The 27,491-nt window shown below is 41.4% G+C and overlaps 8 protein-coding genes across 8 annotated transcripts; 5 read left to right on the forward strand and 3 right to left on the reverse strand.

The window, feature by feature from the left end:
* The first annotated feature begins 332 nt into the window (after positions 1-332).
* BCR41DRAFT_347259 (hypothetical protein) lies at positions 333-1,171 on the forward strand. The gene is made up of 2 exons (XM_022023067.1): positions 333-408; positions 501-1,171. The coding sequence occupies exons 1-2, from the start codon at positions 344-346 to the stop codon at positions 778-780; spliced, it is 345 nt and encodes a 114-aa protein (XP_021884775.1). The 5' UTR covers positions 333-343; the 3' UTR covers positions 781-1,171.
* Positions 1,172-2,603: 1,432 nt separating this feature from the next.
* BCR41DRAFT_376774 (mitochondrial carrier domain-containing protein) lies at positions 2,604-5,562 on the forward strand (the record flags this gene model as incomplete). The annotated part of the gene is made up of 7 exons (XM_022027069.1): positions 2,604-2,696; positions 3,495-3,578; positions 4,099-4,177; positions 4,506-4,651; positions 4,759-4,826; positions 4,891-4,901; positions 4,937-5,562. 7 exons carry the CDS (start codon positions 2,604-2,606, stop codon positions 5,560-5,562), a joined length of 1,107 nt encoding a protein of 368 aa, XP_021884776.1.
* Positions 5,563-6,075: 513 nt separating this feature from the next.
* On the forward strand, positions 6,076-7,397 carry BCR41DRAFT_332412 (S-adenosyl-L-methionine-dependent methyltransferase; the record flags this gene model as incomplete). Its single annotated transcript, XM_022021850.1, has 2 exons — positions 6,076-6,366; positions 6,531-7,397. The coding sequence occupies 2 exons, from the start codon at positions 6,076-6,078 to the stop codon at positions 7,395-7,397; spliced, it is 1,158 nt and encodes a 385-aa protein (XP_021884777.1).
* A 111-nt stretch (positions 7,398-7,508) lies between these two features.
* Positions 7,509-8,467, reverse strand: BCR41DRAFT_384065 (3-beta-hydroxysteroid-delta8,delta7-isomerase). The gene is made up of 2 exons (XM_022027529.1): positions 8,038-8,467; positions 7,509-7,864 (listed from the first exon to the last, which is right to left on the reverse strand). The coding sequence occupies exons 1-2, from the start codon at positions 8,428-8,430 to the stop codon at positions 7,550-7,552; spliced, it is 708 nt and encodes a 235-aa protein (XP_021884778.1). The 5' UTR covers positions 8,431-8,467; the 3' UTR covers positions 7,509-7,549.
* Positions 8,468-13,676: 5,209 nt separating this feature from the next.
* On the reverse strand, positions 13,677-14,660 carry BCR41DRAFT_181021 (hypothetical protein). Its single transcript, XM_022019762.1, has one exon. It carries the CDS (start codon positions 14,499-14,501, stop codon positions 13,698-13,700), a length of 804 nt encoding a protein of 267 aa, XP_021884779.1. The 5' UTR covers positions 14,502-14,660; the 3' UTR covers positions 13,677-13,697.
* Positions 14,661-19,510: 4,850 nt separating this feature from the next.
* BCR41DRAFT_419448 (hypothetical protein) lies at positions 19,511-21,080 on the reverse strand (the record flags this gene model as incomplete). The annotated part of the gene is made up of 6 exons (XM_022029766.1): positions 20,714-21,080; positions 20,470-20,597; positions 20,251-20,396; positions 19,896-20,165; positions 19,650-19,766; positions 19,511-19,569 (listed from the first exon to the last, which is right to left on the reverse strand). Coding segments are annotated over exons 1-6 (1,020 nt in total), but the record flags the coding sequence as incomplete, so codon positions are not given.
* A 2,221-nt stretch (positions 21,081-23,301) lies between these two features.
* BCR41DRAFT_181052 (hypothetical protein) lies at positions 23,302-23,807 on the forward strand. The gene has a single exon (XM_022019763.1). It carries the CDS (start codon positions 23,503-23,505, stop codon positions 23,758-23,760), a length of 258 nt encoding a protein of 85 aa, XP_021884781.1. The 5' UTR covers positions 23,302-23,502; the 3' UTR covers positions 23,761-23,807.
* Positions 23,808-26,679: 2,872 nt separating this feature from the next.
* Positions 26,680-27,435, forward strand: BCR41DRAFT_300760 (hypothetical protein; the record flags this gene model as incomplete). The annotated part of the gene is made up of 2 exons (XM_022020590.1): positions 26,680-27,000; positions 27,073-27,435. The coding sequence occupies 2 exons, from the start codon at positions 26,680-26,682 to the stop codon at positions 27,433-27,435; spliced, it is 684 nt and encodes a 227-aa protein (XP_021884782.1).
* Positions 27,436-27,491: the final 56 nt, after the last annotated feature.

Below are 27,491 nucleotides of genomic sequence, written 5' to 3' on the forward strand. Positions count from 1 at the left end.
ACGTCGCGATGTTGAGGAACTGGTAAGTTTATAGTCTTACGAAATCTATTTATCATATACAGTCTTATCATCATCTAATCTGACTATTATTTTCACCACTCAGTTCGAGAAATATGGTCGCCTTGTGTCGGTCGAATTAAAGCACGGAGGCTTTGCCTTTGTTGAGTACGAGGACCCACGTGATGCGGATGATGCAGTGAGTAAATTGAATGGATACGAGCTGGATGGAAATAAGATTACAGTAGAGTGGTCTAGACGTTCAGGAGGTCCTGGTAGTGGATGCTTCCTCTGCAATCAGACAGGACATTGGGCTAGGGAGTGTCCAGAGGCCAGGGAGAAAGGAATGGACGTCAAGTCTGGAAAATGCTTCAAGTGTGGCGAACCTGGTCACTTGGCTCGTTTCTGTCGGTATGTTTTCTGCTATGATGGTTTTGTTTGTGAGATTCTACGTCTTTAATTAGGATGGCTATCCTGATAAACTCTTGTTTTTTGTAATGTAGTGGGGTGGACATAAGGCGCCACCCTCCCTACAGCGATTACCGTCGTGGACCCCCACCCCCACCTCGTTATGGCGGTCGTGGTCGTTCACCTATTCCTTATGGACGCGATCCCTATGACTATTCATACCGTGGTCGAGGCTACTCTCGTTCACCTGACCGTGGATACGGTGGATATCGTGGACGCTCGCCTTACCGTCCTAGCGGCGGATACCGTGGTCGCTCACCTTCTCCTTATTATCGTGATTCTGGACGTGGTCGTTCTCCAAGCCCGTATGGGTAAGTTGAAAGACGTTTAATATGTTCAGTATTTGTTACGAAGGCCTATTCGTGTCCTTGTTCTATATCACATTTGTTTTTATCCATTCATTGTTGTGTCGTGAGCGTGTTTTTTTCGTACCTTTTCTTTGTCTTCTTCGCCCTTTCGCCGGTTGATATCATGGAGTTATCCTAAATGCACCAGCATTGGCGTGTTCTCGCTAGTCGACTAATTTTCAATTCGGACGTGATAAAGAGCAGGCGTGCCACAGGTCAACAGGAAAAAAATAGGCGGCTTTTTATTATTCTTATTCTTATTCGCTCTCTTCAAGTTGAAAATGGAAATTGGATTCACACTTTGGACATTTGAGTACATTTTCATTTTATGGTTATGATCATACGAAGAGACACCGGGGACAATTTCTTTTTCTTTCTTTCTTTTTTTTTTTTTTTTTTTTTTGTCGCTGACCACACGAAGGCGCCTTGTCCTGGAGTGGCGAAGCATCATGGGCTGGGATGTGCATACAGTGGAGTGCAGTACGGGATAATGAAGACAACAGATGACCAACCTCGAGGACGGATCTTTTCGGGAACCGTTTCTTTTTTTCTTTCACTTTTTACGCATGCAGACGAGGAGCTCCACCACCCCCACCACCCCAGAGACGCGTCTAAGCCAGAAGGAACCAGCCGGGAGCCAGGATTGCAGTATGCAGGAGCCGTAGTCGAGGGCGAAGCAGCCATCTAGGACCCTGTGAGCTTTCTTTTTCGTAGTTGACCTCAAAATGCCGAAATAAAATCCAAAACGACGTCACTTTTTTTTTTACCTTTTTGTAAAAGATCAATTCGTTTGTTTCATTTAGCCCATTTCCATTGCATTGAGCGTTAAACAGCCATGAGACTCTCCACACATATTCTATCGGTCATGGGAACGCCATGTAAAGGACCCGCACGACTTTCTCTTTTTAGTAGACCTATGCTCTCACTTTCATGTCCTATATCTACAGCTGCGTTCTCTCGCCTGTATTTACCTCACGACACAACAATAGTACGCGCGGCCACAATAGCAGGCAGCTCGTTAGCTATATCTCTGTCAGGACACTGTCGCTCATGCATGGATCTCGAAACACGCTTTCGTAGAGGGTTGATGACAGATACCAGAAGGAAAGAAGAGCCTTTGTTGAAATTTTCTGGAAATGAGAATAAACACGTCTCGCCTCAAGAATATAAAATTCGCGTAGGAGCAGGTACTAAACCCATTAAGCTATATATCAGTCCATTATCTCTATCCGTCCCCCATCTTCTTCAAGGCATACGGATGATTCGTAAGGTTTAAATGAGACTCATTCTGTATTTATATTGAAACATCTAGCTATTAGGACACTGCGTGAAGAGCTGCCACAGTTTTTTCAGGACGGTCTGTGTACGACTTCAATCTATGCCTCTAATATCCGATTAATCGAAGCTAGTCATACGAATGTTTCGATTCAGGGCAAATCCGTCTACTTCCTCCTTGCTGGCGCCCTTCGCTGGAGCTTCAAGATGTGGTTCCGTGATCTTGAGGTAGAGATTTTGTCCATCCGAGTGAATGACCGAGGAGGGAGGGGGCTCAAGGGCATGGACTCTGGCAACGACACTAATGGGAGCGCAATGTCATCACAATCATCTATTTCAGCATCAGCATCATCCAGTAACATCCTGCGTTCCTTTGAAGCTGAAACAATGTTTGATACACTGGATAGATCTGTTCATTACTTTGCAAAGGAGTCACCAATAGATTTTACAGAGCGATATAATCCTCCAAGTGTTGTCTATGCTGATAAATTGGGTAAGAGTGTAGGCCCTGCTGGAATGGAAGACAGTACGGGTGAAGAGAGCCAGCCATCACCTGCGACAACAGTGACTGTGCGATGGACCATGAAGGGTACGACTCGACCGTCTGTAGTATTGACATCAGCAGGACCAACATTGCCACCACCATCGTCCTATGAGGGTGTGTTTATGTACCAATTTGATGACCGTGGGTTAATCGATGAGCACCGGATCGAGAACATCATGCCGTCGCCAAGCCCTGAAGCAATCCAGCGTGCGTTTGCATGGTGGGGTTGGCTGTTGAGTCGCACACGACCTGCAACGGCAGCAGTATCAGAGGATGCGGACATTCGAAAGCGTCTTGGACTAGGATTTGTTAATAATAAATAAAACAGAGAAGCTTCGAGAGATGGCTTTCTGTTGTGTACATGTTCATGTAATGGTGTAGTGTATAAATTATGCATGACATGTATGATATAATACAATGATGCACAATGCGAAATGAGTAAAAGATGGGCCGCGTGGTAGTCTTCACATGAGGGGAGATGTGCATCACTTAATTATCGTAGTCAGGTTTTTTTTATTTTATTGATCACTTCTCTCATTTCTTTCTTTCTTTTTCTCCTTTGTCTCCCTGTCTTCCCTTTTCCTTTTTCCTTTGTCTTTAAAGACCTTTGTATACCTTACTCTTCTCCATCTGTTATACACTCCACTCCAGCATATCCCATTCACTTTAAACAACAACTCGGATAAAAAAGAAAATAAACATACCCCGCATTTCCTTTTTTGCATTCCTTCGAAAATTTATTAGATATGGCAACGCTCCAGACCAGTCCTGCTGGTTCTACCAACAGCAACTTCCATGGTCAGATCATCCAACAGCCTTCATCTCTTTCGATACAACACCTTGAGCCACGCAAACAACAACAGCAATCAACACATGGTGCTCGGAACACAAGATCATGGGATTATGTAGCTAGAACCATGGTGGCCGGAGGAGTAGCAGGGATTACGGTATGCATTCTTCCGATCTCTTTCTTTCTCTCTCTCTCTTTTTCTTTCTCTTTCTATTTTTTTTTTTTTTATTACATAATAACGTTATTGATAAGAAGTAACAGAAAAAAGGCAGCCAAACCCTTCAGTAATAAGGACAATTTTTTTTTTTTCCGAAATCGTATCTTTGATGGAGAAAGAAGAGATAGTGTATATATATATAATACATTGTGTTTAATCCAGTCCGGTGTTTACTTTACTTCGGGAAGAAATGATGACAAACGGTCCGCCGTGGGAGAAATTATTAAGTTTTGGCTGATTTATCCTACCCCGGATTTTACAAAACTTTATTAACATTTGATCTGGGGACATGGAAGACTTAATTATTTATTTATTTTTTTCAGCATGTGCCCATCCCTCTCTCCATACATCCCACGTATGTTCGTTTCTCTGCCCTGTTCTATCCTACTCCGGCTATCTGCGTCTGCTTTTGATACTTGGTGACTGATGGGTGTCTTAAAATGATCTCAACTTTTGTTAGGCTAAAACCGCCATTGCCCCATTGGACAGAGTCAAGATTCTTTTCCAAGCTAGTAATCCACACTATGAGAAATATGCAGGTACAAACTGAGAAAAAAAAAAAAACCGTGTTAACACTTTAAGGCATCTTTGGATTGATGTATACAAACAAAATCTAGTCAACACAATGGGAGCGATTGGAGCGTTTACATGGATACCGTACCGATAACCGATAAAGGCTATTGAGGCAAAAGATAGAATCTTTTTTTTTTTTTTTTTTTTTTTTAAAGAAAAAAAAAAAAAAATATGGACAAGGATATGGATCGTTGCGCTTCAGCGTTAAATGATTCAATGTAATCTACTTCTATTCCACCTAATTTAACTCGTTTATTAATATATATATTATACCTTTTTCATTTATATCATTAGGAACGTTAACAGGGGTATTTAGAGCAACACGAGATATTCAAAGGACTGTTGGACTACGAGGATTATTCCAAGGGAACTCTGCTACGGTGTTAAGGATCTTTCCATATGCTGCTATCAAGTTTATGGCTTATGAGCAGTATCGCAGTGTAAGTTTCATTTTCCTTTATTTATTTATTTTTAAGTCAACCAGTGCAGCCCAACTTACTGACGAGGCTGAAACAACTCTCAAAATTGTAAACGGTCCCAACAATAGCTGCTAATGCCTACAAGGATAGATGAGACGCCTTTCAAGAAGTTGATTGCAGGATCCATGGCAGGCAAGTTAATTACAAAATCACATTTCTATCATCAAGGAGATTATATGTTTGAATGAATGTAAAAAAAGAGAGCGCCAATGTCCTGACTTGGATGTATTTAATACATTTCAATAGGCGTGACATCTGTATTCTTCACATATCCACTGGATTTGTTCAGAGTACGGCTTGCTTTCAATACGGAAGCCACATCGTACCTGACACTAGCCAATAAGATATACAATGAGCCAACAGCAACACCAACAAGCTTCAGGATGTCCAATTTTTATCGTGGATTCCTTTGTTCAGTAGTAGGCATGATCCCGTATGCAGGTGTATCTTTCTTCACTCATGATATCATGCAGGATTATTGTCGGAAAAACCTTCCTTGGACGTTAAAAGCCATTCATAGCCCGATATCAGGTCAGCCTAGTGGTAGTCGCGATATTATTGAAGCAAACTCTCGTCCAGAGCTGCTGACCACAGCAGAACTGGCTTGTGGAGGGATTGCAGGCGCAGTTTCGATGACAGCAGCGTATCCGTTTGAAGTCATCCGCCGTAGAATGCAAGTTGCAGGCGCAATGGAGATAAATAAGAGCACTTTAGTGGATGGTATATGGGACACAGCCAAGAGGATCTACTTTACAAAAGGGCCACGAGGGTTCTTTGTGGGGTTGAGCATCGGATACCTCAAGGTTACACCGATGGTAGCCTTGTCATTTGCAGCGTACGAGAAAATGAAGATTCTCCTGAAAATAAATTAATTTTAGACTTTTATTGAGTGCCCTGATTTTGTAGTTGTTTGTCAACCGACCTGGTTTTCATAAAAAAAAAAGAGAGAGAATGCATGGCCTAGTTATGTGGTAGAAACGCAAATGGCTCAATGTGTATTTTGTTACTGTTTGATAAGATGACCGCGGATCAAGCCATAATATTCTCCGAGATGACATTGAGAAGCGCGTATATTTTGTACATTGCATGCTACGAGAAACATCCCCTTACTTTTGTCTGTGCAGTAAGGATGATTAAAGGGAAGAGTAGAAGTTGATCATGTCAATGAAAGTTAATGTCTGCACCGCGTCTTTTTTTTTTTTTTAAAAAAAAAAAAAACACACACACACACACAAACATCCTTTTCTTTTGCTCTCTCATCTCTCATCTCTCCTCTTTCCTCTGTTTTAGATCTTTTTGATTCCTATTCAAGTTCTCATCGCAAACCCTATTGTTCTCTAGTCGACAACAACAACCTTACAAAAAAAGAAGAATAATAAAAGAAAATGACGCCTCCAACAGCAACAACAACTATAATCAGTCAACGTAATCAAGAGGATTTATTACTCTCAAAAATCCTACACGGCAACTGGGACGAGAGTGTCCACCAAAGTTCCTTCATCTCGAAGCTCTATCAAAAGGGTCGTGTATCTCAATCATCCACCGTCAATGACTATCTCGATAATTGGAAAGAGGAGAATCCTGAAAACGAAACTGAAGCGGATCGAGCTCAACGTGCTAGTGCATACAAGGCCGTCGCCAATTCCTTTTATGACCTGGCCACAGACTTTTACGAGGTATTAAGGAAGAATGAAACAAAAAAAAAAAAAAAAAAAAAAAAAAAAAAGCTGCCTTTATTTTTATTATTTTAATGCTATTTTATTATTAAAAAATCCTCACCAACATACACTAATATTATATGTGTATTTTTAAATATTAAAATAAAATAAATAAAATAAAGTATGCCTGGGGAACCTCATTTCATTTCTGTCGTTTCCGCCCACGCGAACCCTTTCAACAGGCGATCGCAAGACATGAACACTACCTAGCTGCCAGCATGGGGGTTCAATCACACCACTGTGTCCTCGACATCGGCAGTGGCGTCGGAGGCCCTGCCCGAGAAATCGGACACTTCACAGGTGCTTATGTCACAGGCCTTAATAACAATGATTATCAGATCGCACGGGCCAAGCGATATGCACTGAACTTTGGACTCGATCATAAATCTGATTTCGTCAAGGGTGATTTCATGAACATGCCATTTGATGATAACTCCTTCGATGCTTGTTATGCTATCGAGGCCACAGTCCACGCATCCCCATTGGAGGGTGTCTATGGTGAAGCCTACAGGGTCTTGAAACCCGGTGGTGTCTTTGGATGTTATGAGTGGCTATTAACAGAAAATTATGACCCCACAAATCCTGACCATCTTCGTGTGGTTCGTGGATTGGAAGTCGGCAATGGTATCGCGAAGATGGTCACTATCGAGGAATGTCACCGAGCACTCGAAGCCGTGGGTTTCAATATTGAGAAAGCACAGAACATGGGGGCGACGGACGATGAGATCGAATGGTACTATCCTCTTGAAGGTGATATTCGAAAAGCGAATACTTTTTGGGATTACTTGACAGTCTTGAGGGCCACGACTGTAGGACGCGCAGTGACGACGTATATGGTACAAGCCCTGGAAGCCGTGGGATTGGCCGCTCCCGGCAGTTCAAAGGTTTCAACAGTCCTTCAGCTTGGTGCAGACTCGGTCTTGGAAGGTGCACGAATGGGCATCTTTACCCCAATGTACCTGTTCGTTGCTAGGAAACCTAACGCGTAATCAGACATATAGGTTCTTCCCCACTCTCCCATCCCCATTACTCATTATAGTCAATAAACAAATTAAACAACCATAAGGTATCTTTATAATTCAATAATATTTTATTATTTCGTGCTTTTTTTTTTTTATTATTTTTTATTTTAAGTAAAAATCTAGTTCTTCTTCTTGCCCTTGGCAACAGCATCCTTCTCCTGAGCAAGCTTCATGCCTCTGTGCAGGTGCTTGATCGCATTGAAAATGTAGATGCTGGGGATAACGATCCAGAAAAAGTTGAAGAAGACAAAGTAAAAGTAGTAATAGAATGGATGAGGATCACAGTGAGGGCTGCCTTCGATGATCGTAGTGAAGTAGTAGAGCACACATCCGTAGAGTTGGCCTACTGAGATGACCAACTGAAAGATATAACGGGAAGGAAGGTTTTTACACATTGCATAGGCTATGTAGAATGCCAAAGGGCCCCATGCGAACTATGATCAATGCGTTACAAAAAAAAAAAAAAAAAAAAAAAAAAAAAAGGCTCAGATGTCAGCAAATTCAAAAAAAAAAAAAAAAAAAAAAAATCGCGATCTACTATTTTAACAAAATTAATTTCTTCAGTCTCCTTCAGACTGAGAAACAATAAACAGGTCAAAAAACTTACAGCAGTGATGCGCTCCATGATCAAGACAAATGGGTCGCTGGTGAGGTATCGGGAATCACTCAGCGAGTACTCCTTCCAGACCTGGGCGAACACGAACTGATCACCGGCCAATGTCTTATGAAAGACACCAAAGTAACCCTCGAAGAAAAGATGAATAAATCCACACATGACGAACCAGAGAAATGTCAACTGGTTGCCGAGACCCTTGAGGGTTGAGTTACGATATTGATATGAGATGGCAAGGGCGAGTACAGCGATAGCACCGAATCCTGAAAATAGGATCACGAGAGTTTCCTGCATAGTATTGGTATTGGCCACATAATGGTTGAGAAGCAGATCTCGTGGATAGTATGGATGAGCAATACGCTCCACGATCGATTCCATGGTTGTCATTCGATGAGAAAGAATGAGAAAGATGAGTGAATTGTTCAAAAAAAAGTCATGAAAGAAAAGAAACCTGTTAAACAAAAAAACCGTTTTTTTAACTGTGACACGTGGCTTGTACCTCCACATAACGATCAGGCCATTTTTTGCTTTTTTACTCAGACTTTGATCTGATCTTCCAAAAAAAATCAGGCCATTTCTTCCCAACTCTACTAAAAAAAAACTCCTCTACGCGGGATCGGTCTTCCCTAAATGCAATAGAAAGTTCAAAGGACCTAGCTTGCCTTGGTAATCATCACTCATTCTTCAGATACGATCCTTTCCCTACATAGCTCACATCAATATCAATGCTATAGACATATCAAGGTTATTTTCCTTCTCAGATAGGAGCTCCCATAGTCATGTATACAATCAATCCGAGAACGAACAGGCTTAAAGAGCTATTTATAACCCACTTGCTTTCTCAATGTTTCTAGAATAATCGTATACAGTGACTACTATGGACGCTATTTTAGAAAGTTTTGTCGCGTTGGATTGAACTCGAGCGCCATCGGAATTTTCCTCAGACGAAAATATTGATGTGCAAAGTTCACTGTCTTTTTTTTTTTTTTTTTTTTTTTTTTGGATTATGCTTACTGTCACAATACAGCGCCGCCTCGAGTGGAGGTGTCAATAGATAACAGTGGTTGCGGTCCAACCTATTTACATCCTTGAACTCGAGATTTTGAAGGATGTGTTGCAGGCCAAGTCAAGGAGTGAATGGCATTAAAAACTACGCGTGTTTTGGTGCCATGTAAGGATAATGGTCATTTCGGCTTTTGAGCGCTGTCTATGGTCAGGCCCTTTGTATACACTAATCTTTTGGAGAAATAAGAAGTGAGCTGTAAAGACAGAGAATGGTGATGAACAGACTGATAGGATGACTTGCAGAAAAAGCAGTGTGAATGGAGAAATAACATTGATGATATCGCTATGAGAATACACTGTGTGCGGATCCACCTGTGAGGTTAGAGATATTTCATGTTCACGAATGACGGTATTTCTAACGAAACACAAACGCGTCCAAAACCAGATAAATATTTCTCTCGGGTAAATCTAGTGGTAGCAGTAAAATCATCAGAGTGGTGAAATTGGTGTGTAGAGTCTCTGTAAAAGCACAGGATGGTAAGGAAATATCCAGACAGAGATTTTGGTAACCTGATGAAATATAAGCTGTTCAGCCTCGAGAGTTGCTTGGAAATATTCCTTTTACCAAGTCACAAAGACATCTTAAGCTATTCTGGTACCCAATATTACAGTGTTACTTCCAGCCTCTATTCTTCTATTTATTGAATATATTGTCATTCTACATTATAATTATTATGGAAGCAGTTTGATGTACTATTCTCAAATTATTATTTTATACCGCTTTAGTTCTGCCCTCAAGTCTACCTCGCTGTAATTCTGCGTTTAAGTCTACCCCCATGACATATTGCTTGATACTTGATAGTTCTTTTGTCGGCTTAGGATCCACCCGACCAGCCCCAATCTTGAATTTTTGTTTCTTATATTCCTCAGCCTTAGCTTTTGGAACAACAAAAATAAATACAACGTCCTTCTCTGAGCGAATCCACTTTTTTTCTTGAAGCTTTTTAAGAAGTTCTTTGCAAGATTCACTCTTGATACCATGCTTTACATTTGCCGTAATCTGGAGTAGATAATTCGGCGCTATTAGCATATCAACGCAGGCAAAAGTCTTGCTTTTTGGGATCCATAGTTCTCCTTTCATCGATTCCTTGTAAACATCAAAAGCTTCGAAGAATTTAACCGTCGGCTTGGCATCGATGGTGATGGTGATATCTTGCTTTTTCTCTACATCTAGACTCTTGGCCACGAAGGTACAGTCGCCTCTCCGTAGTATGCGACGTATACATATCTCGAGCATAGCTCCTAGATCTACTCCAACTTTGCCATTGACTAATCGATCCAATATCATATCAAAAGTATTGTCGTCCGCTGCTTCGTACACCTTTTCGAGAATGTGATTAGAGGCCCACTCTAACACAAATTGCTGGTGATCTCCTATTGGACGACGATGAAGAAGTCGGCTGCTATATTGTAGTGAATCTTTGGCCTGTTCAAAATATTGTAACAGCTTCAATGGATCCTTGAGGTTGTCGAGGGCTTCTTCTACGCGACTGTATGCTACCCTCCTAGCTCCATCAAGATCTTTTTTATTAAAGTGCAGTCGGCTCGCTGGTTTCTCGAGAACATACCTTGGCACACCACCTATCTTCTCATAGAGTTCCACCATAAATTCTTCGCTGACGATGTTAAAGGTCCGAACCATTTTTCTACACTGTCTTAACTCATCCAGCTCCCATGGTGCCATGTAATAAATCCATACCACCCTCTTTACAATTTCTTGATACATGTTGGACTCGGAAAATAACGTCTTTGGTGATACTGAGAAGATAGTTCGAGCCTTCCTAAGCTCCGGCTTTGGTGAGCTGTCGACTAGGAACCAAGTGTTAGGTAGGTCTAGGAAGGCGGCGAAATCCTTTATATCTCCATTTTGAACAGTAGATGACCCACCAAAAGCGTAGCACATTGAATCCTCTTTTTGCTGGATGATGACAATAGGTGGATCATCCTCGGTACTGGTTGCAAGTAGTCGGATGGCAAAATATATGAGAAAGGATGACTTCCCTATACCAGCCGTCCCTGTAACAACAATACGGTTTCGTGCATCGTCCTCAGCGTTGCAAAACTGTTTGGTGATTAAATCGTAGAGATCCTTGAATTCCTTTCTTACATATAGATCTTGCGCATCGATCACCGGAAGATCCATCCCTGGTAGACTGGATATCACATAATCTGCTAATATTTTGGAACCCTTGATACCACCAGAATTTCGGAGCTCGCGAGCCACGCTAATAATGCTGTAGTAAATACTATCTACTGATAACCTCTCCCCCATGTACGAAAGCAGCTTGACCCTCTCTTTCGAGCTTAGACGCGAGATGGCAGGGCTACCATTCACTATCCCTTTCGTTACAAGCCCCGCTTCTGTAATCGCATCCATAAGAGCATCTCTACTTATACTTGGACGAGCTTTTTTAGAGGGTGACTCTGATAAAAGAGATAGAGTGATCAAAGTCAATATTTTTGATTTATTGCACATCACTCTAAAATGATCAATAACCAGATTCTCGGCCAAAAGCACTCACCAGAATCTCCATCTTGTTTTCTTTTCTGAGCTAAGTATCAAAAGCGAATAATGAGAAAGAATGTTGAGTTATCAAGACACAAACCAAATGGTGATACTATGCACATGGCCGTTTAAGATATAAACCAAGCTTCATCAGCTGAAAATATCAACAATCAGTCCATCAAGAGCTAATACATACCTCGCTGCGGTGGCTTGACAAAAACATGGATAGTTTTCCTTGGAAGTTCAGAATTAAATATCTCCCAAAGCTCCATTGACGCGATTGTGAGAGCCTCTTTTGACTCGATTTCTGACTCAAAGATAGCCTCGCCTTTGTCAGGGATGGAGACCTTGTAGAGGGTGAGCTGGTCAGCGTCAATATCCTTAAATGCATTGGCTTTCTCTGCTTTGATGGCTTGCTTGAGCATCCCGACCGATTTATCGCAGAAAATCTCTACTGGGAACGACGTTGCTTCTCCCTCAACAACGCAGTTCAGAACCAGCAGCAGTGGGATGGCGCGCTTTTTTCGTTGTGGGTGCTGGTTTACTCTTTTTCGTTTATTGAGTGTGGAGGCATCCTCAGGCTTATTTGCTGTCATTTTTTTTTGTGCTTGGCTCTCTGTGGAATCATTTGCAGCCATGTTTTTTTGTGCTTGGCTCCTTGTGGTGGCCATTGAAAATTAAGATGAGTGGGACTGAGTGTGGTTGAAATGCAGGGAGAATGATGGTTAAATAGGCAGAGGTATATTCTATACTCTTTCACACTCGTGGTCGCTGTATGAAAACAAAAATGAAAAATGTGTAAGGCAAAAAAAAGGAAAGGAAAGGAAAGGAAAGGCAATAGATGAAGGCTTGGAATAAATAAAAGAGCAAAATCGACGGGAGTAAAACTGGGGTGAAATATGAAAAAAGTGAAAAAAAAAAAAAAAAAAAAAAAAAAAAAAAAAAAAAAAAAAAAGGGTAAAGGAAGAGGGAGAGTGCAAAAATGAAGTGAGGCAAAGGAAAGAAAGGAAAGAAAGGAGCGACAATTGCAATTGATCCTTTATTTTAAGGTTAGGCGATGTGTGAGAAAATATTTTTTCAAATCAGCCACGTGCCATTTTCTGGGTCATTGTTAGGCTCGTACCCATCCCTCTTCACTTTATAAAGGTGACAGGAAATTCCATTTCCTTTTTGAGTCACCTAAAGTGAAGGGGCTGGGAAAAAATCTTCGCTTATTAGCTGGTAGCTCAAAAAGGAAAAAAATTGTGCACTTAAAGGAATACTTTTCCGTATATGCACTCGATAAAGTGTTTTTTATAGGAAAAAGTACAGTTATTAACTTTATTCTGTGTATATACGGAGTAAATTTCCCTCAAGTGCACAATTTTTTTCCTTTTTGAGCTACCAGCTAATAAGCGAAGATTTTTGGACTAAGGAATAATGCGCCCCCCGTCAAATTGAAAAATGCCCCCCGGCTGAGAATTCCCATACCCCCCGTTTTCACCCCCTTTATTCAGAATTGTTACCCCCCCGTCATCCACATTTAATTGTTTAAATCCTCACCCCCCCCTCAACATTTTAATCTGTTTTTTTTTTTTTTTTTTTTGCCTCTCACTCCAAATCAAGTAATCAGATAAAGCTTTGTAACGCTGCCGTTTGTTAGTTAAATACCCATCAAATACAAGAAGTATATTAAGCAATAGATGTATAATTGGCAAAGACCTCTCTAAAAGCAAGACCAGTATAATAACGGGACCTAAATCATCATCCATGTAGCCATGTGACTTTTTTCTGAAAAAAAAAAAAAAAAAAAAAAAATTCATTTCCACGATCATGTCTCATCTTCCTCTTCCATCTTTATTTACTCTTTCCTTCACGCGCTCCTTACGCTTCCATCAATTAAAAAGACTAATATGACCGCTTCCTCCCAATTCGCTTTCCGCTAAAGAAGATCCCTTCCCATTAATTGTTCCCAGTCTAATTGATCTTAAAGAATATCACCAATAATAAATATGAATGGCTTTTTTTTTTTTTTTTTTTTTTTTTTTTTTTTTTTTTTTTTTTTTTTTCGTCACTATAAAGAATTTATTGTTTGTAAAAGATGCTACTTAAAATCAGAGATTGTTTTTGGAATCTGCCAGACAAGTGATTCGGACCCGACTTTCCTTCGCTTGGCCTGCATGGATCGTGCTGGCGTCTCTGCCGTGGGCTCCGCAGGCTCATTTTTGCTCCGTTTGTCTTCGTAGCTTGCCGTAAACCGCCGGCTTCTTGGTCTGCCTTTCCCATTGAGTATATCTCCATCAATAATACTCTCCACTGGGATACCTTTAAACAAGCAATCGCTATCAGCACCATCCTGTGCCTTGACAACTTCATCAGAACCTGCGGTAAGGCCAGTCTCCTTGGTTGATATGTTCGTACTTTTTTGTATCGAGTCCAAGCTGTCCATAACCTTGCCAAAATCATCATCCTGCACTGAAGCTTTCGTCATGGCTTCTGCAATGGCTTTCGACATTCCCATCACTGCCGCGTAGCGCTTCTTAGATCGTCTGTTAGATTTAGGCACAGATAGGGGAGGATAAAAAGCTTGCAGGGTCGCCGTGCCTTCGTCGGGTAGGCTGCCAATGGGGTCAAGGGCCTTGCGGGTTGATGCATTGACGAACGGCTCTCCCTCGATCATGTCTTCAACAGCCTTGCCTTCCTGCTTGTTCTCTTGGAACCATCGTCTTAGGACCATTTTAATGTGGTAAGTAAACCTGTTGTCTTCTTGCATCATCCAAAAGTAGTGCCGGCAAACAAACCCCTTGTTGGTTGAAAGAGCGCAGGTGCAGAAATGCTTCCTATCTCTGAATAGAACGACGATTTCTGACACTGACGACGTCTTGTCTTCGACGGAGGAAACAGCCATCACGTTTTCTTGGCCAGCCCTGGAGATCAAGAAAGCAACCTGTTGATACAGGAGATCCTTCTATTATTGTGTTGATTTTTTGCATATTTAAAACAGTAAGTTGAAAATTTTAGAAGACAAGTCATTCAATGAGGTGTCTCTTTTAGATGCACTCCCATGCCTCAAGGCAATGGATATATCATAAGCATAAACGCGGGATGACGACCTACCATCCGTCTGGAGCTGATTTCTACATGCTGCAAAACCTCCTGAAGATCGAGGGCTTGATGACTGAATCCAAATGAGTATCCCATCTCCTTTCTTATCTCGTTCATGGATTATTTAGTTAGATACTTGCTGTTCATCTTTAAGACCTGTTCAAACGTCTTGACAATCATACTATCAGTCACATCGGGAACCTTCAAATCCATCTTGTATCGGAAGTGCTCGTCTCCTGCAGTCTTACTGAGTACCTCAAAGAGATCGACCAGAGACGTTTGGCTATTGATGCCTACTGATTTGATAAGGTTATGCGTCATTTCGACCCGCTGCGTCGATCGCATGCCTGCTGTAAAAGACGACTTGACCCATGGCCCTGCCCAATGAGACCGTCGTTTATGGAGAGTTTCCAAATAGGAAACAACCTTGGCGTCGTCTTTGTGATCATCCAATAACTCTCCCCAGAGGTAATCGAATGCCTCCTCTGTTAAGACCTCGCGCAATTGCTCAAATCGCTTCTTGAAGATAGCAAACTTCTTATCACCGAGCACAGTTTGCACATTTGGACGGAGATTTTTGTTGATATGCCATATACAATTCACGATACGAGTTTCTCTGAGCACTTCCGAACATGCCGTATCCATTGCTGAGTCACTATCCATTAATAGGGTGCCCGGTTGAAGGTTACCGCTTGCTATCCTAAGCTGTTCGAAGACCCATTCATAGTCCTCCGTCTTCTCTGTACGTATCAAAGCGCATGCAACTAATCGAGTCTTGAAATGGGCATCAACAACAACAATACAATGGAGGGGCATGCGAAGTCGGTTCGTTTGAAAAGTAGTGTCGATCACCACAACATCATGGTATCGCCGATATAGCTCTCGTTGGCTCGGGTTCATCCAGAAGAGGCGAGACAAGGCGTTGGTCGAGTCATAGATGGCATGGTGGTACCAACCATCAATTGAGTCGACAATGCGCGGCTTCTGATTCAAGAGAGTGAGAAGTTGAACGGTCTGTGGCACTTCATTATGGATATTTGCTTTCCTAAATGCCTTGAGGCGAGTCTCGACCTCGACTTTGTTGAACCTGTGACCTCGATGTTCGTAATCAAGAAATGCCAAAGTATTACCGATGCTCTGCTTTAGATCAGCACATTTCTTTATGGTACTCAGCATAGCATCGGATAGCTTATCGTATTTCCTGAGTTCTGGATCCATCTCATGACCATTATGCCGATTGTCCACCTTGGTGATGTGCCACTTGGGGAAAATGTTACGGGGACAAGTCAAGTTGATGAAAAATGGGCAACTACAGCGTCTAGACGGCGCCTTATTGTGCCGTTTAGTCATATCTTGACTTTTGTTTGGCGAATGGATCCCAGCTAGGCTGCAGACAAATTTGACTACAATATACCATGTAATACGTTGGTTGTTAGAGGAATACACCCTGAGCTTCAAGTACATGAACATGCTCTTCAAGTAAGGATATGTACGTACTTGAGGGTGGAGCTCCATTTGGCTTAGATTTTCCTATCCTGATCTTAAACCCGATTTCTGCTGCCCAGGCTTCAATCCATGCTCTCGCTGCAGATAAATCATCAAACTCGTCGTCTGTCTGAGGGGTCCACTGGTTAAGGCATACTGATGCGCTACTCTCAATACTCTTGATGCTCCTACTCATGTCCACACAGTCGGTTTCACTACTGAGGCCATTGGAGCTCTCTTGGTCACTTCCGACTTCGTCCTGATCCGTGTTTTCGTTGATATCGCTATCTGCTAACATGTCGCTCACATTGTTCTCTATATACATTATACATTACTCATATTAGTACCGGCTCTCACGTCGCTGCCAACTAGCATAAATAGCCAGCACCATCGTAGCAACTTCGGATAGACTTGAGAGAATAGTCATCCTCAGACTTCCCCTAGGCTCACCTTCACTCTTGCTATTTACACAATCCTTGAAAGGCTTCCCCTTCCATATATCGAGGTTTCGATTGACGATTAAATCATCTAGGGTGGAGGGGCAGTCATCATGATCCAATGCCTTGTATTCGTTTTCGAAATCAAGGTCTACATCAGTACTAATACTGGCGCTATCCCTGTATTGGTGTACGTCGCTGGATACGGATGAGAGTTCATCGGCATTGGATTCAATCTAATACGAACAATAATAGCCACTGTTTTAGTCATTTTGTCTGTATAGCCGCATCTTCAAGCGACGGTTACTGCTGTTACCTCAGGCACGCCTACTAAGAGAGCTAAATACCGGATACGGTGGAACAACACTTGGTCTGCAGATTCAAGCTTCCAAATGTTGGACGTTTCGCCTTGAAGAGTCTTATGGACATCATGCTCGACTGCATTCGCTGCATAAATGCCACATGAACCACCATCTATCTGTGGCTCTACAAGCAACTTCCTAACAGGCTTATTCCATGCTTGTGCTCCTCTGCCATCGAAGCACTTTATTAGCCATCGCCGGACGCCATTGATTGTTTCTTGAGGCGTAGGATAACTCAAGGAGTCCCCAAAAGCTATCTCATGGCGTTTGAAATCGATAGAAAGTACACCCCAGTGGTTTTTCATATGTATAATGGCATATGCTTTTTTATACTTGCCGGACTTAATTTCCGCTTGCTTCCAGCCTCCGCCATTGGTTGCTCTGAGCTCCTGGTTTCCCAAACATAATGTTTGATATGATGGAATAAAAAGGAACTCTTCATAGACGGACTGGAACATCCCCAGGATGCCGTCCAAACTTCCATCGTTTAGCCACTGAGTGCCAGCGAATGGGAGGATGTCATGTATGGAAACTGATACTCCCGAGAGAGTGAAGTGGTGCATCCATGTGCATGAGCTAAGTCGCGGCATGAACGATGCCTCAAACACGGGGTTGACTGTGCGTACTTCTTTTTCGAGCCATTCTACCATACGATGGAGCTTATTGATAAATTCCATCACTCCAATGACTTGTGATATTAGCAGGAATGTGGAATAGTCTAGACCAGCATTGTCAATCAAGACCCAGCACGGAGTCTTTTTCGCATCCATGTTTTTTTTTATTCTGTCGAATTCACCTTGAGTCGGGATACAGCTTAGGAGAAAGAACTTTGAAGGCGGCAAAATTGTTTCGGGCTCATCGTCGGTCAGATGCAGCGGATCAGAACTGAATTTCGGAAGACTAGGTTGCCAAGCCAGCAAATCTTTGCAAGTCATCTGACTACACCAGTCTCGGCCAAAAAAGAAAGGGACATCAGTAGGTGACATGACAAGAGAATCAGTTAGTGAGGCGTGGGAAGGTTCGCTAGACATGCTGGAAAGTAGAAGAGTGAGAAGGAAGGTTTACTGTAGATATTGAGGTGAGCAAGTGTTGAAAAGCTTTTGAAAAGTAAGAAAGAGATATAATCCCCAACGATGTCCATGGGTTATTTATCAAAGATATTACTCTAACAATGTTCCTTGTCATGGCCTCATAACGCGGTACCCCACTACACCGCCTTGTCATGGCCTCATAACATGGCGCCGCCCCACTGCGCCGCACTAACCCTCTATGGCATTTCACCCCTACAGCCCATTGCGCCATTCTGCAAACAGTCCGTCCACTCGCGTTTTTCTTTTGTTTACGACGACGCCAACTGCAGGAATAAAGGTATTTGTCACACGAATAAAACTAAAAAAAGAAAGACGATTTTTTGTCATTATCATCCTTTATTTAATCTGTTCCCGGCATCACGTAAGTTAGCCGCTTTCAATGTGGTTGTTTGACATTTTATCCTTGTGGTTGATTTTGGTCGGCCCCTGGAAGCTGTACTTCGTCTAGTCATAAACTGGATATATTTTTATATTTTTCAGGCTTTTCAATTGAATAGAATACTTCTATTTTTGAAACATGTACAAACTCAAAAAATTAAGTTTTTCTGTTGTCCCCTCAAAACTTGTTATCTTCTTTCACCAAACATGCCCACAGTATCTGGCGTAAGATCTACCGCTTCAGAGATATGTGAGTAAAGTGGGTTGGCAATGAGGATGAGGTTGTCCATTCCCTAGTATTTTTAATCAAAAACGACGATTGAATTGGTGGCCATGGCATCATTTTATTCAAAGTATATATATGAATTTCTGTCTTCGTACAGTACTAAATAACTTTTTGGCAAGGGGGTTCACACATCGCTTGACCGCCTGTGATAATTGTTATAATTTAATTTGTTTTTTTTTTTTTGTTGGGGTCCAAAATGTTGCCATGTCGTCGTTGACTGCGTTTTCTTTCGTCTTTTCCTTAAGCTGACAAGCATATACTTTGTTGAAGACAACCTGAGAAAACACTTGCATCCTCCTCTATAATTGACAGTTACAGTTAAAATTAGCATCATTCATACGACACTTTGCGACAAATGACCACACGGCACAAGGTCATACCTTCGTATTGATGAGAGTTGCAAACCCACCTTCTGCAATGAACGAGTACATTTCATTTTCTGAGGTTGGTAATACAATGGGGATCTCGGTCACCTTTCCAGCAGCATAATAACCGTTAAATCTCTTGACTGTATAAGTATAACCAACAAAGCCATGCAAAGTTAGAAGAACGGGAGATGTATCCACGCCGTATTGTTGATGCAAAGCACTCATAATGGATTTATTTAAGCGAGTTGCTTTCAGTGTCTGGATGGAAAGCGTGTTGTCATTTGCGGCTGATGGCTTGGCTTCGAATACAGCGAGGTTATGCCGACATTCTTTCCTCCTTAGATCTGTCGTCTTGCATTGGAATAAGAGGTCAACTTTCCTGCCTCTCAAGTTAGTCATTTAAAGCAAAATCCCACTCAGCTTTCTGCCTGTCCTGCTTGCTCTCAATGAGACCTGGCTCACCCCTGAGTAAAAATAATGAAGTCAGCACCAAATAAAACATGTATCCACATGAAGTGTTTCATTCCATCTCCAACATACGTACGTTCTTATCCCAACGTCTTTCTCACCGAACAAAAGGTGAAAAATGCTCTCCCAAACGCCTACATATTGGTCTTCTAAAAGTTCCCTTGTCCACATACAATTATAAATTATTTTACACCTGTATTGTAAGCGGGGTACGATGAGAGATAATTAATATTGATTAGATTTGATATGACTAAAAAGAATGAAAAAAAAAATGGATGGATAATAGGGATGGATGGATGGATGGATGGATGGATGTACTTACAGGTAAAGGATCACATCAATACATCTGGAACGCTCACTATTTTCGTCATTGGTGACAATAAACTCCTTGAACTGGTCTGCACAGTACACCTTTAGCTTCTTGTAATCTCGGTCGGGCCCCATTGCGTTAAGGAGATCATTTATCAAGGATTTTGTGTCATCGGATGGCAATGTAAAATCTTCTTCGAAGCAAGCTTTTTTTGCCGCTTCAAATTCTTTAAAATGCCGCATCTCATTATCCATTGTATTCAAGATCCCTGAAAGTGCCACCCTAATTAAGGGAAATTAATAAAAGCCATATCAGAACGAAGCTATATTAATAGAGTATATCAAGAGCTATCATTACACTAACATACATTGTCGACTTTCTTTCTAGTTCGGAAATTGCCCGCCAGCGAGAAATATTTGTAGATGCATAGTCGCGTAATTCTTTGGTGGTTCCGGACAAGGCTGACAAGGCTGACGAAGGGACAACAGAAACGGCCCGAACATTATGGTTGTACTACACAATAGAACAACTAACGTAAGAGCACTGAAGAAATACCTTGGTAACTGTGAAATAAAATAAAACTTACTAGCCGATAAAGCTGAGCAATCAGATCACCAAATGGCGACTCGACGGGTATCGGCTGAAGATCGTCATCGTCATCGTCATCATCACCGTCATCGTCATCATCATCGTCATCTTCTATGGGCCTTGGATCTGGTGGAACCGGTGTAATAAAAAAATTTTAGAAATGAACCTTATATATGATATTAAGAAAATAGTATAATTAATAATAATAATAATAATAATGATGATGATAATAATAACAGTACCTCCATTTTCGTCCCAGCGTTCCTCGTCGATATAAACGTAAGCTTTTTTTGCCCACGCTCGTTCTAGTCCTACTCCGTAGTTTATTGCTCCTTCGTGTTCACTGTTAAGAAAGCTAGCAATTATCTCTTGCCAGTCATTATGCGCCTGTATTTTTGTATATCCAACAACGTTTGAAGTAAAATCAACGAAATCTTGGTACTTGACATCGGTAAGACGTCTGCAGGTTTGAACAAATGCCTTTGTGTGAAATCCCTTCACCAGTCCTTTCCACTTGCCCCTCTTTGACTCAGGGCGGCGCATGATGACAGGCAGTCTATTGCAGTTTTTGAAGGAAACAATGTGAATGGGTACGCTCACAGTCAAAGAAGGCTTGCTAAAGCGTTATTGACTATCCTGGGTCTCCAAGCAGGCAACCACCTTTAGACTCTAGCATAGCGAATCTTCGAGTGGTGTTGAACCAGGTATAACCTGTTCAACAGCGTGATGGAATAGCAGGATTGAGCTTCAACACGGTTCAAGAAGGCTCTGCTCGAGCGTTATGAACACTCCAAAGCCTCAAAGCAGGCTACCACTACCGGACTCTAGCGTAACGAATCCTCATGGTGTTGAATGATTAACACCCAACGCGCGTGATTGAGGACAGTGTAGTCAAACCCAAGAAAGTACAACAGGCGGTGGAATATATTAAGGGGTGGGTTCTGAGAAAGGACATGAAAAAAATTGCGTTTCACATAATGTGTTCTAGAAGGAAAGAGACCTACGAATAGATCCAAGATAAGCAAAGATCACCAAACACGACCATCAGGTAAATACTCCATAATTAAAGATGTAATCAATGTTCAATGTTTGAGATAAAGCCATCACCGTACATACCTAATGAGAGAATGAACGAGAGTGGTGGGAGAGTGGGAGAGAGAGATGATTGAGAGAAGTGATTGAAAGAAGTGGGCAGGAAAAAAAACAAAAAAGGCAAGCCACGCATGCCTTGCGTCATCATTTTATTTTTGGAACAAGTGTCCTTTTGGAACAGCCGAAAAATAAGGTTCGGTATTTCACACGCTGTCATCACCAGTGTTAAAGAAGTGCTTGTTACTATCCTTCAAAGAAAGATGGTACCATACCTATCAAATGTACGGTAGAAGATGACAAAATGCACCAAATAAAAAAAGAATGAAAAGAATCCGTTCAGTATTTATTGAGATAGCGTCTAAAATTGTAACAAAGTTGGGTGCTTTTAAGGACTTTACAGCCTACTGGCATGAATGCATCTTGCTGGAGTGCTAGAAAGCAGGCACCACTGGAATGGCCAATAGAGAAGCTTATTATCTTCGGTTTAAAGTGACTCTTAAGAGGACTCACTCAGTATCTATGTAGTAGCACCTGTATAAAGCCAGAAAAAACCAAATTTATGCCAATTTGACACACTCAACGGGCTATTACGCCGGGATCTTGAGAGGTAGAGCCTAGCCAAAGCAGAGAGTGGTTCAAGTTGCCAACATTTATGATATGAATGTTGTTTGTCGACATTTCATCCAGTGGTTCTTGAGTAATGGCCCTTGAATATCGAAAAATCTCTATTTCTCGCGACCAAGTCGCTTTTACTTAAAGTAAACTGATTTTTCTGGCTATATAACCGGTGGTGATTTTACCACCGTTGGATCCGCAATTGAAAAGTACATATAACCTGAAAGTCTTGAAGATTTCAAGTGTATCTTTATTGCGCTTCGTCGTTTTTACCAAGTTCTGCAAAACTAATTTTGAAATGGCGTCTAGATTGGTCAAGTACTCTATCTTGTTGCACTTGGCATATTACTACGGGTATTTACTTTCGTCAAAAAATGCAAAACTATATATTGAAAGTTGCGCTCCGGTACCAGCTATCGGCCCCAGGTCGAAGCAATCCAATTGGGTCTGAAATGAGCGACTTTACCTATAGCACCATGGATATCTACATGGCTTTTTTTTTTAAAAATATCTACATACAAAAAAACAATTGTTGTCATGTGATTAGATGTCATTTGTCTGCTTAATAGGGCGTATTTCATGAAGATAAATATATTTATATTTGTCGGAAAAGTATGTAGATATCCATGGCGCTATAGGTAAAGTCGCTCATTTCAGACCCAATTGGATTGCTTCGACCTGGGGCCGATAGCTGGTACCGGAGCGCAACTTTCAATATATAGTTTTGCATTTTTTGACGAAAGTAAATACCCGTAGTAATATGCCAAGTGCAACAAGATAGAGTACTTGACCAATCTAGACGCCATTTCAAAATTAGTTTTGCAGAACTTGGTAAAAACGACGAAGCGCAATAAAGATACACTTGAAATCTTCAAGACTTTCAGGTTATATGTACTTTTCAATTGCGGATCCAACGGTGGTAAAATCACCACCGGTTATATAGCCAGAAAAATCAGTTTACTTTAAGTAAAAGCGACTTGGTCGCGAGAAATAGAGATTTTTCGATATTCAAGGGCCATTACTCAAGAACCACTGGATGAAATGTCGACAAACGAAGCTTATAGCATAGCTATTGCCTAGACGTGCAATACTCTACTTTGGCTAGACTCTGTCTCTCGAGGTTCCGGTGGTTACGGCCCATTGAGTGTGTTAAAAATAGCTTTTTTTGGTGCTTGAAATAATATTTACAGGTAACTACTTCATGGATTCAGAACGGATTCTCTTGGTTGTTGATTTAAATCAAAGCCGATAAGTTCCTCTATTGCCACCTGGGAGCACCTGCCTTCCAGCACTATAGCAGGAGCCATTCATGCTCTAAGTATGCATGGCATGGTCTTTAGAATTACTCAACTTTGCCGCTGTTTCGATAAATATTGAAAGGACTCTTTTCATTCTTTTTTTACTGGTGCATATTATTGTCTTCTATTACATGTTGCATGGGCGTGGTGTCATCTTTCCAAGAAGGATAGGTTTAACACTCATTCTAATAGTGTCAGTGATGAACCTCTCTAAAAGAAAGAGATGTAGACCCCGCAGAATAATCATCTGTAAAAAAAAAAAAAAAAAAAAAAAAGAGCCCTAAATGTTGGCGGGGGCGTGAGAATTTGCAGCAATAAAAATGTTGACGGGGGGGTCAAAATTTTATTTTTTGGGAATCTTGACGGGGGGGTAACGGAATTCTGACGGGGGGACGGGGCTTAGAATTCCGAATAGAGGGGGTGTTCGCGGGGGTGTTTTAGAAATTTTCAACCGGGGGTCAAAATTTAATTTGACGGGGGGGTGCATTTTTCCTTTATTCAAGATTTTTTCCCAGCCCCTTCACTTTAGGTGACTCAAAAAGGAAATGGAATTTCCTGTCACCTTTATAAAGTGAAGAGGGATGGGAACGAGCCTAGGTCATTGTGACGTGACAATCTTTAGTGCGCAGCAGAAGGTCAAGTTTGTCACTCTTTTTGGTTAGTCCTTTTCAGTTATAAGAATTTTGTTAAGTAAACCATTTATATTTGAAAGAGTCTAGCCAAAAAGAGCGACAAGCTTGACCCTCTGGCGCAAAGAACTCATTTCTCAGTCTCGTCACCAGCCTGAGGACGAAGTTCATGTGCACATGCACAGGCTGGGACCAAACTTGACATTTTGGCTGGAGGTCTCTTTTTTTAAATTTGAAAAAGTTTCCAAGTCGAAAACACGCCGCAGGAAAGGCTCTTTTTTTTCTGCCATTCTCGCCGCAGAAAATGGCTTTTTTTTTCAAAGTCCAGACTAGGATATTGATTTGATTGAGAACGAACGAGGAATGAGAAAAAAGAATGGTATATTTCGCGTAAAAAGAGTCATCATGCTCTAATTAATCAATTAATTACCTTTAATTAAGATAGTGTGCTTAATAAGGTCAGAGAGATGGAAACGAGAATTGTGGAGTAGATTCAAATGTTAGAATAATAAAATGTTAGAATAATAGATGGCAATGCAGATGATGGAAACAAGAGATGATTGGTAAAAATGAGGCTAGTGATTTGGGTGTGTGTGTAGGACCGATTAAAAAGCGCCATCCCGTTTGTCTAAAGGGCAAGTGGATAGTGATGGCTTCGTTCATAAAGGATGAACGATTGTAAAGAATACTCAATAGATATGGTATTTTCATTACAAGACAAATTTCCTTTCACTTGATTGACATTCGACTCTTTTCTTCATGCTTGAACCCCGGCGGTCCTCCTGCATATGCGGTATTGATGTGAGTTTTTATGACACACTGTCCCGCATGTTTTAAATATCTAGGTGTTGCTTTAACATTCTGACCATTGTTGATAACGAGCTTCTGAATCTTAAGCTTGACGTGTATGTCGCCTGGGACCATGAAACAGAGGAATGTGATATTGTCACTTTTCTCCGAGGTTTGATCGGTTTCTCTTCAAGCAGGACTCAGTAATATTATCGGCCATCCAATTATCAAGTCCCAGAAAATAATACTGGCTAGGATCAAAGATGAGCGCCATCAGCAGATAGCTAATGCAAGAAGCCTGTCCTATGAGGATTTCATTGAGTTGTGCGAGTTGCCTGAGCTCACACATGCAGATAAGTATGCAGTGTCTAAATATCGCTTGATGAAAGCCTACAATATAACCACACCTGACATTGTGACGCCTGAGTGGGTCAAGGATTATGATAATGAGAAAGAGAAAAGCGTTTACAAGAACCTGTGCTCTCTATACACCACTAATAGCACCACTTTGGAAGATAGACTAGAGGCTGTCCGACAAAGGGAGGAGGCTAGACTAGGATTATGCCCAAAAACCAAAGTGCATCACAATCTTGAAGGCTCGCGATATGTCAAATTGCAATATGCAGCGGATATCATGACATCATGTGGATTCACAGATGTATTCGCCAGTAATACTGTGCAAGCACAGACTCTCAAAGAAGGAATCAGAAGGATATGGGAAGGCGTTTTGAAGGAAATGGATAACACTTGCACAGCACTGGATAGAAAGAAACCAACGCACAATAATTGGATATTCAAACACCAACTAGGGTATCTAAACAATATTTTACATGATGTGCTTGGTGTTAAGATTGTGGGAGTCAACAAACGCTGTGCGAAATATCATCTGGTGCACTACTCAAAGGTTGCTTCACTACGGCAGATGTCCTTTGATATTTAAAAAAATTGTGTGTTTAAATCACAGCAAAATGTTTATCCGGTGGGTAGACTTGCAAATGCATTCTATAAAAGAAAAAAAAAATATTGGAAGTCTACCCACCGCTAAGCCTGGTCCGTGCACGGGTAGCCAAAAGTGAGAACGACCTAATTTTATACTGTAGAATTCTAACATAAAAATATACAGTACGAATATTTGAAATGCGATGATTAGAGATAGCAACATAATAAAATGAATTGAGGCAAATAAAAGTACTGGTGATATTTGATAATGGATGCAGAATTTGACAAATTGTTATCAATGCAGTGGGGATTCCTGTACGAGGAATGGCCGACTGTGGAGCGGAACAAATTCCACCGTACTGAGATCAAAGATATACAAGATATTCGAAAGATCAAAGACTTTGTACAGAACAAGTTGGGCATCATTCCTGTGTACTTTTTCCTGGCTGTGATTTTTGGCACGAGGCCTTATCCTGGCCCATACAGGAATGCTGAGAAAGGCGTGCTTATACTTTATATGCTGTTGAAAGGTATTCCAACTGGTGAGATGGGTGCATTCTTGCCCAAAAGTTCGTTTCATGATGTCTATAAGGACTTTTTTTTGGCAGGGAGGCACATGTTTTAGAAGGGAAACTGACCGCCTATTTGGCAAGTATGTGTTCAAGCATAAGGCTGCGTCTGCTCTCTTCACGGGATGTGAATCCAGAGTCATTCAAACACATCACGATGAGCCTCGATGGTCATGACAGCCGAGTCGCTTACATCAATGCAGATAAAGCTAGCATGTATTCATACAAACTCAAAAAGTCAGGATTCCGCACGCAGGTATGCTGCGATATTAATGGTATGGTTGTTTTTGTATCTCAGCCCGGTAAATGCCGCGATTTTAAAGATGGAACCATGCTTTCTAGAATGGCTATTGAGAAGAAGATCCATCCCCTTGATTGCATTGCTCTAGATGGTGGCTATACACAGTATATTGAGGGCATTATAACAGGCAGTGGAATATTGAAATCGTCAAATTTCAGCTGCCCAATCCGCAAATGCAAAGGAATTGCATTGACAGACAGCGAGAGTAGATATAACGACATGTTTGGCAGCTTTCGCTCAAGGATTGAAAGCTATTTTGGGGAAATGCAGACCACCTTCAACAAATTCAGCAACACTGTGGTGAATAGAGTCTCAGAGAAGAGCTCAGAGAAGAGCTCAGAGAAGAGCACTTTTTCATTGCAATTCAAGCTGTGCTGCTTGCTCCTCAACATCAAACGCATGGTAGCATTGCGCAATATCACCGCCGAGGCGCATCATAGCTATTGGACACAGGACAGCTTTGAATATCCAGATGGTAATAACGCCACTCTTGTACAGGTTTTGACTCCAAGTTATAAAGTCAAGATGGATCATGCACGAAGTATCTTCAAACTGCAGGATGCCTTCTTAAACAATTCACTCACCTCTTCCAATGCTGACGATGAGATGGATACTGATGAGGGAACTGAATATGAGATTGACAGGATCATGGGTCATCGAGGAGATGGAGAGACACTAGAATACCATGTTTTATGGAAGGGCTATTGTTGTATATTTCAATATACAAGATAATAACGGCCCAGCTATAAGATTAAGAAAAATACTAAAAACACACTAGGAACACACTA

The sequence above is a fragment of the Lobosporangium transversale genome (genome assembly GCF_002105155.1).
Source record: "Lobosporangium transversale strain NRRL 3116 chromosome Unknown BCR41scaffold_5, whole genome shotgun sequence".
Classification (NCBI taxonomy): Eukaryota; Fungi; Mortierellomycota; class Mortierellomycetes; order Mortierellales; family Mortierellaceae; genus Lobosporangium; species Lobosporangium transversale.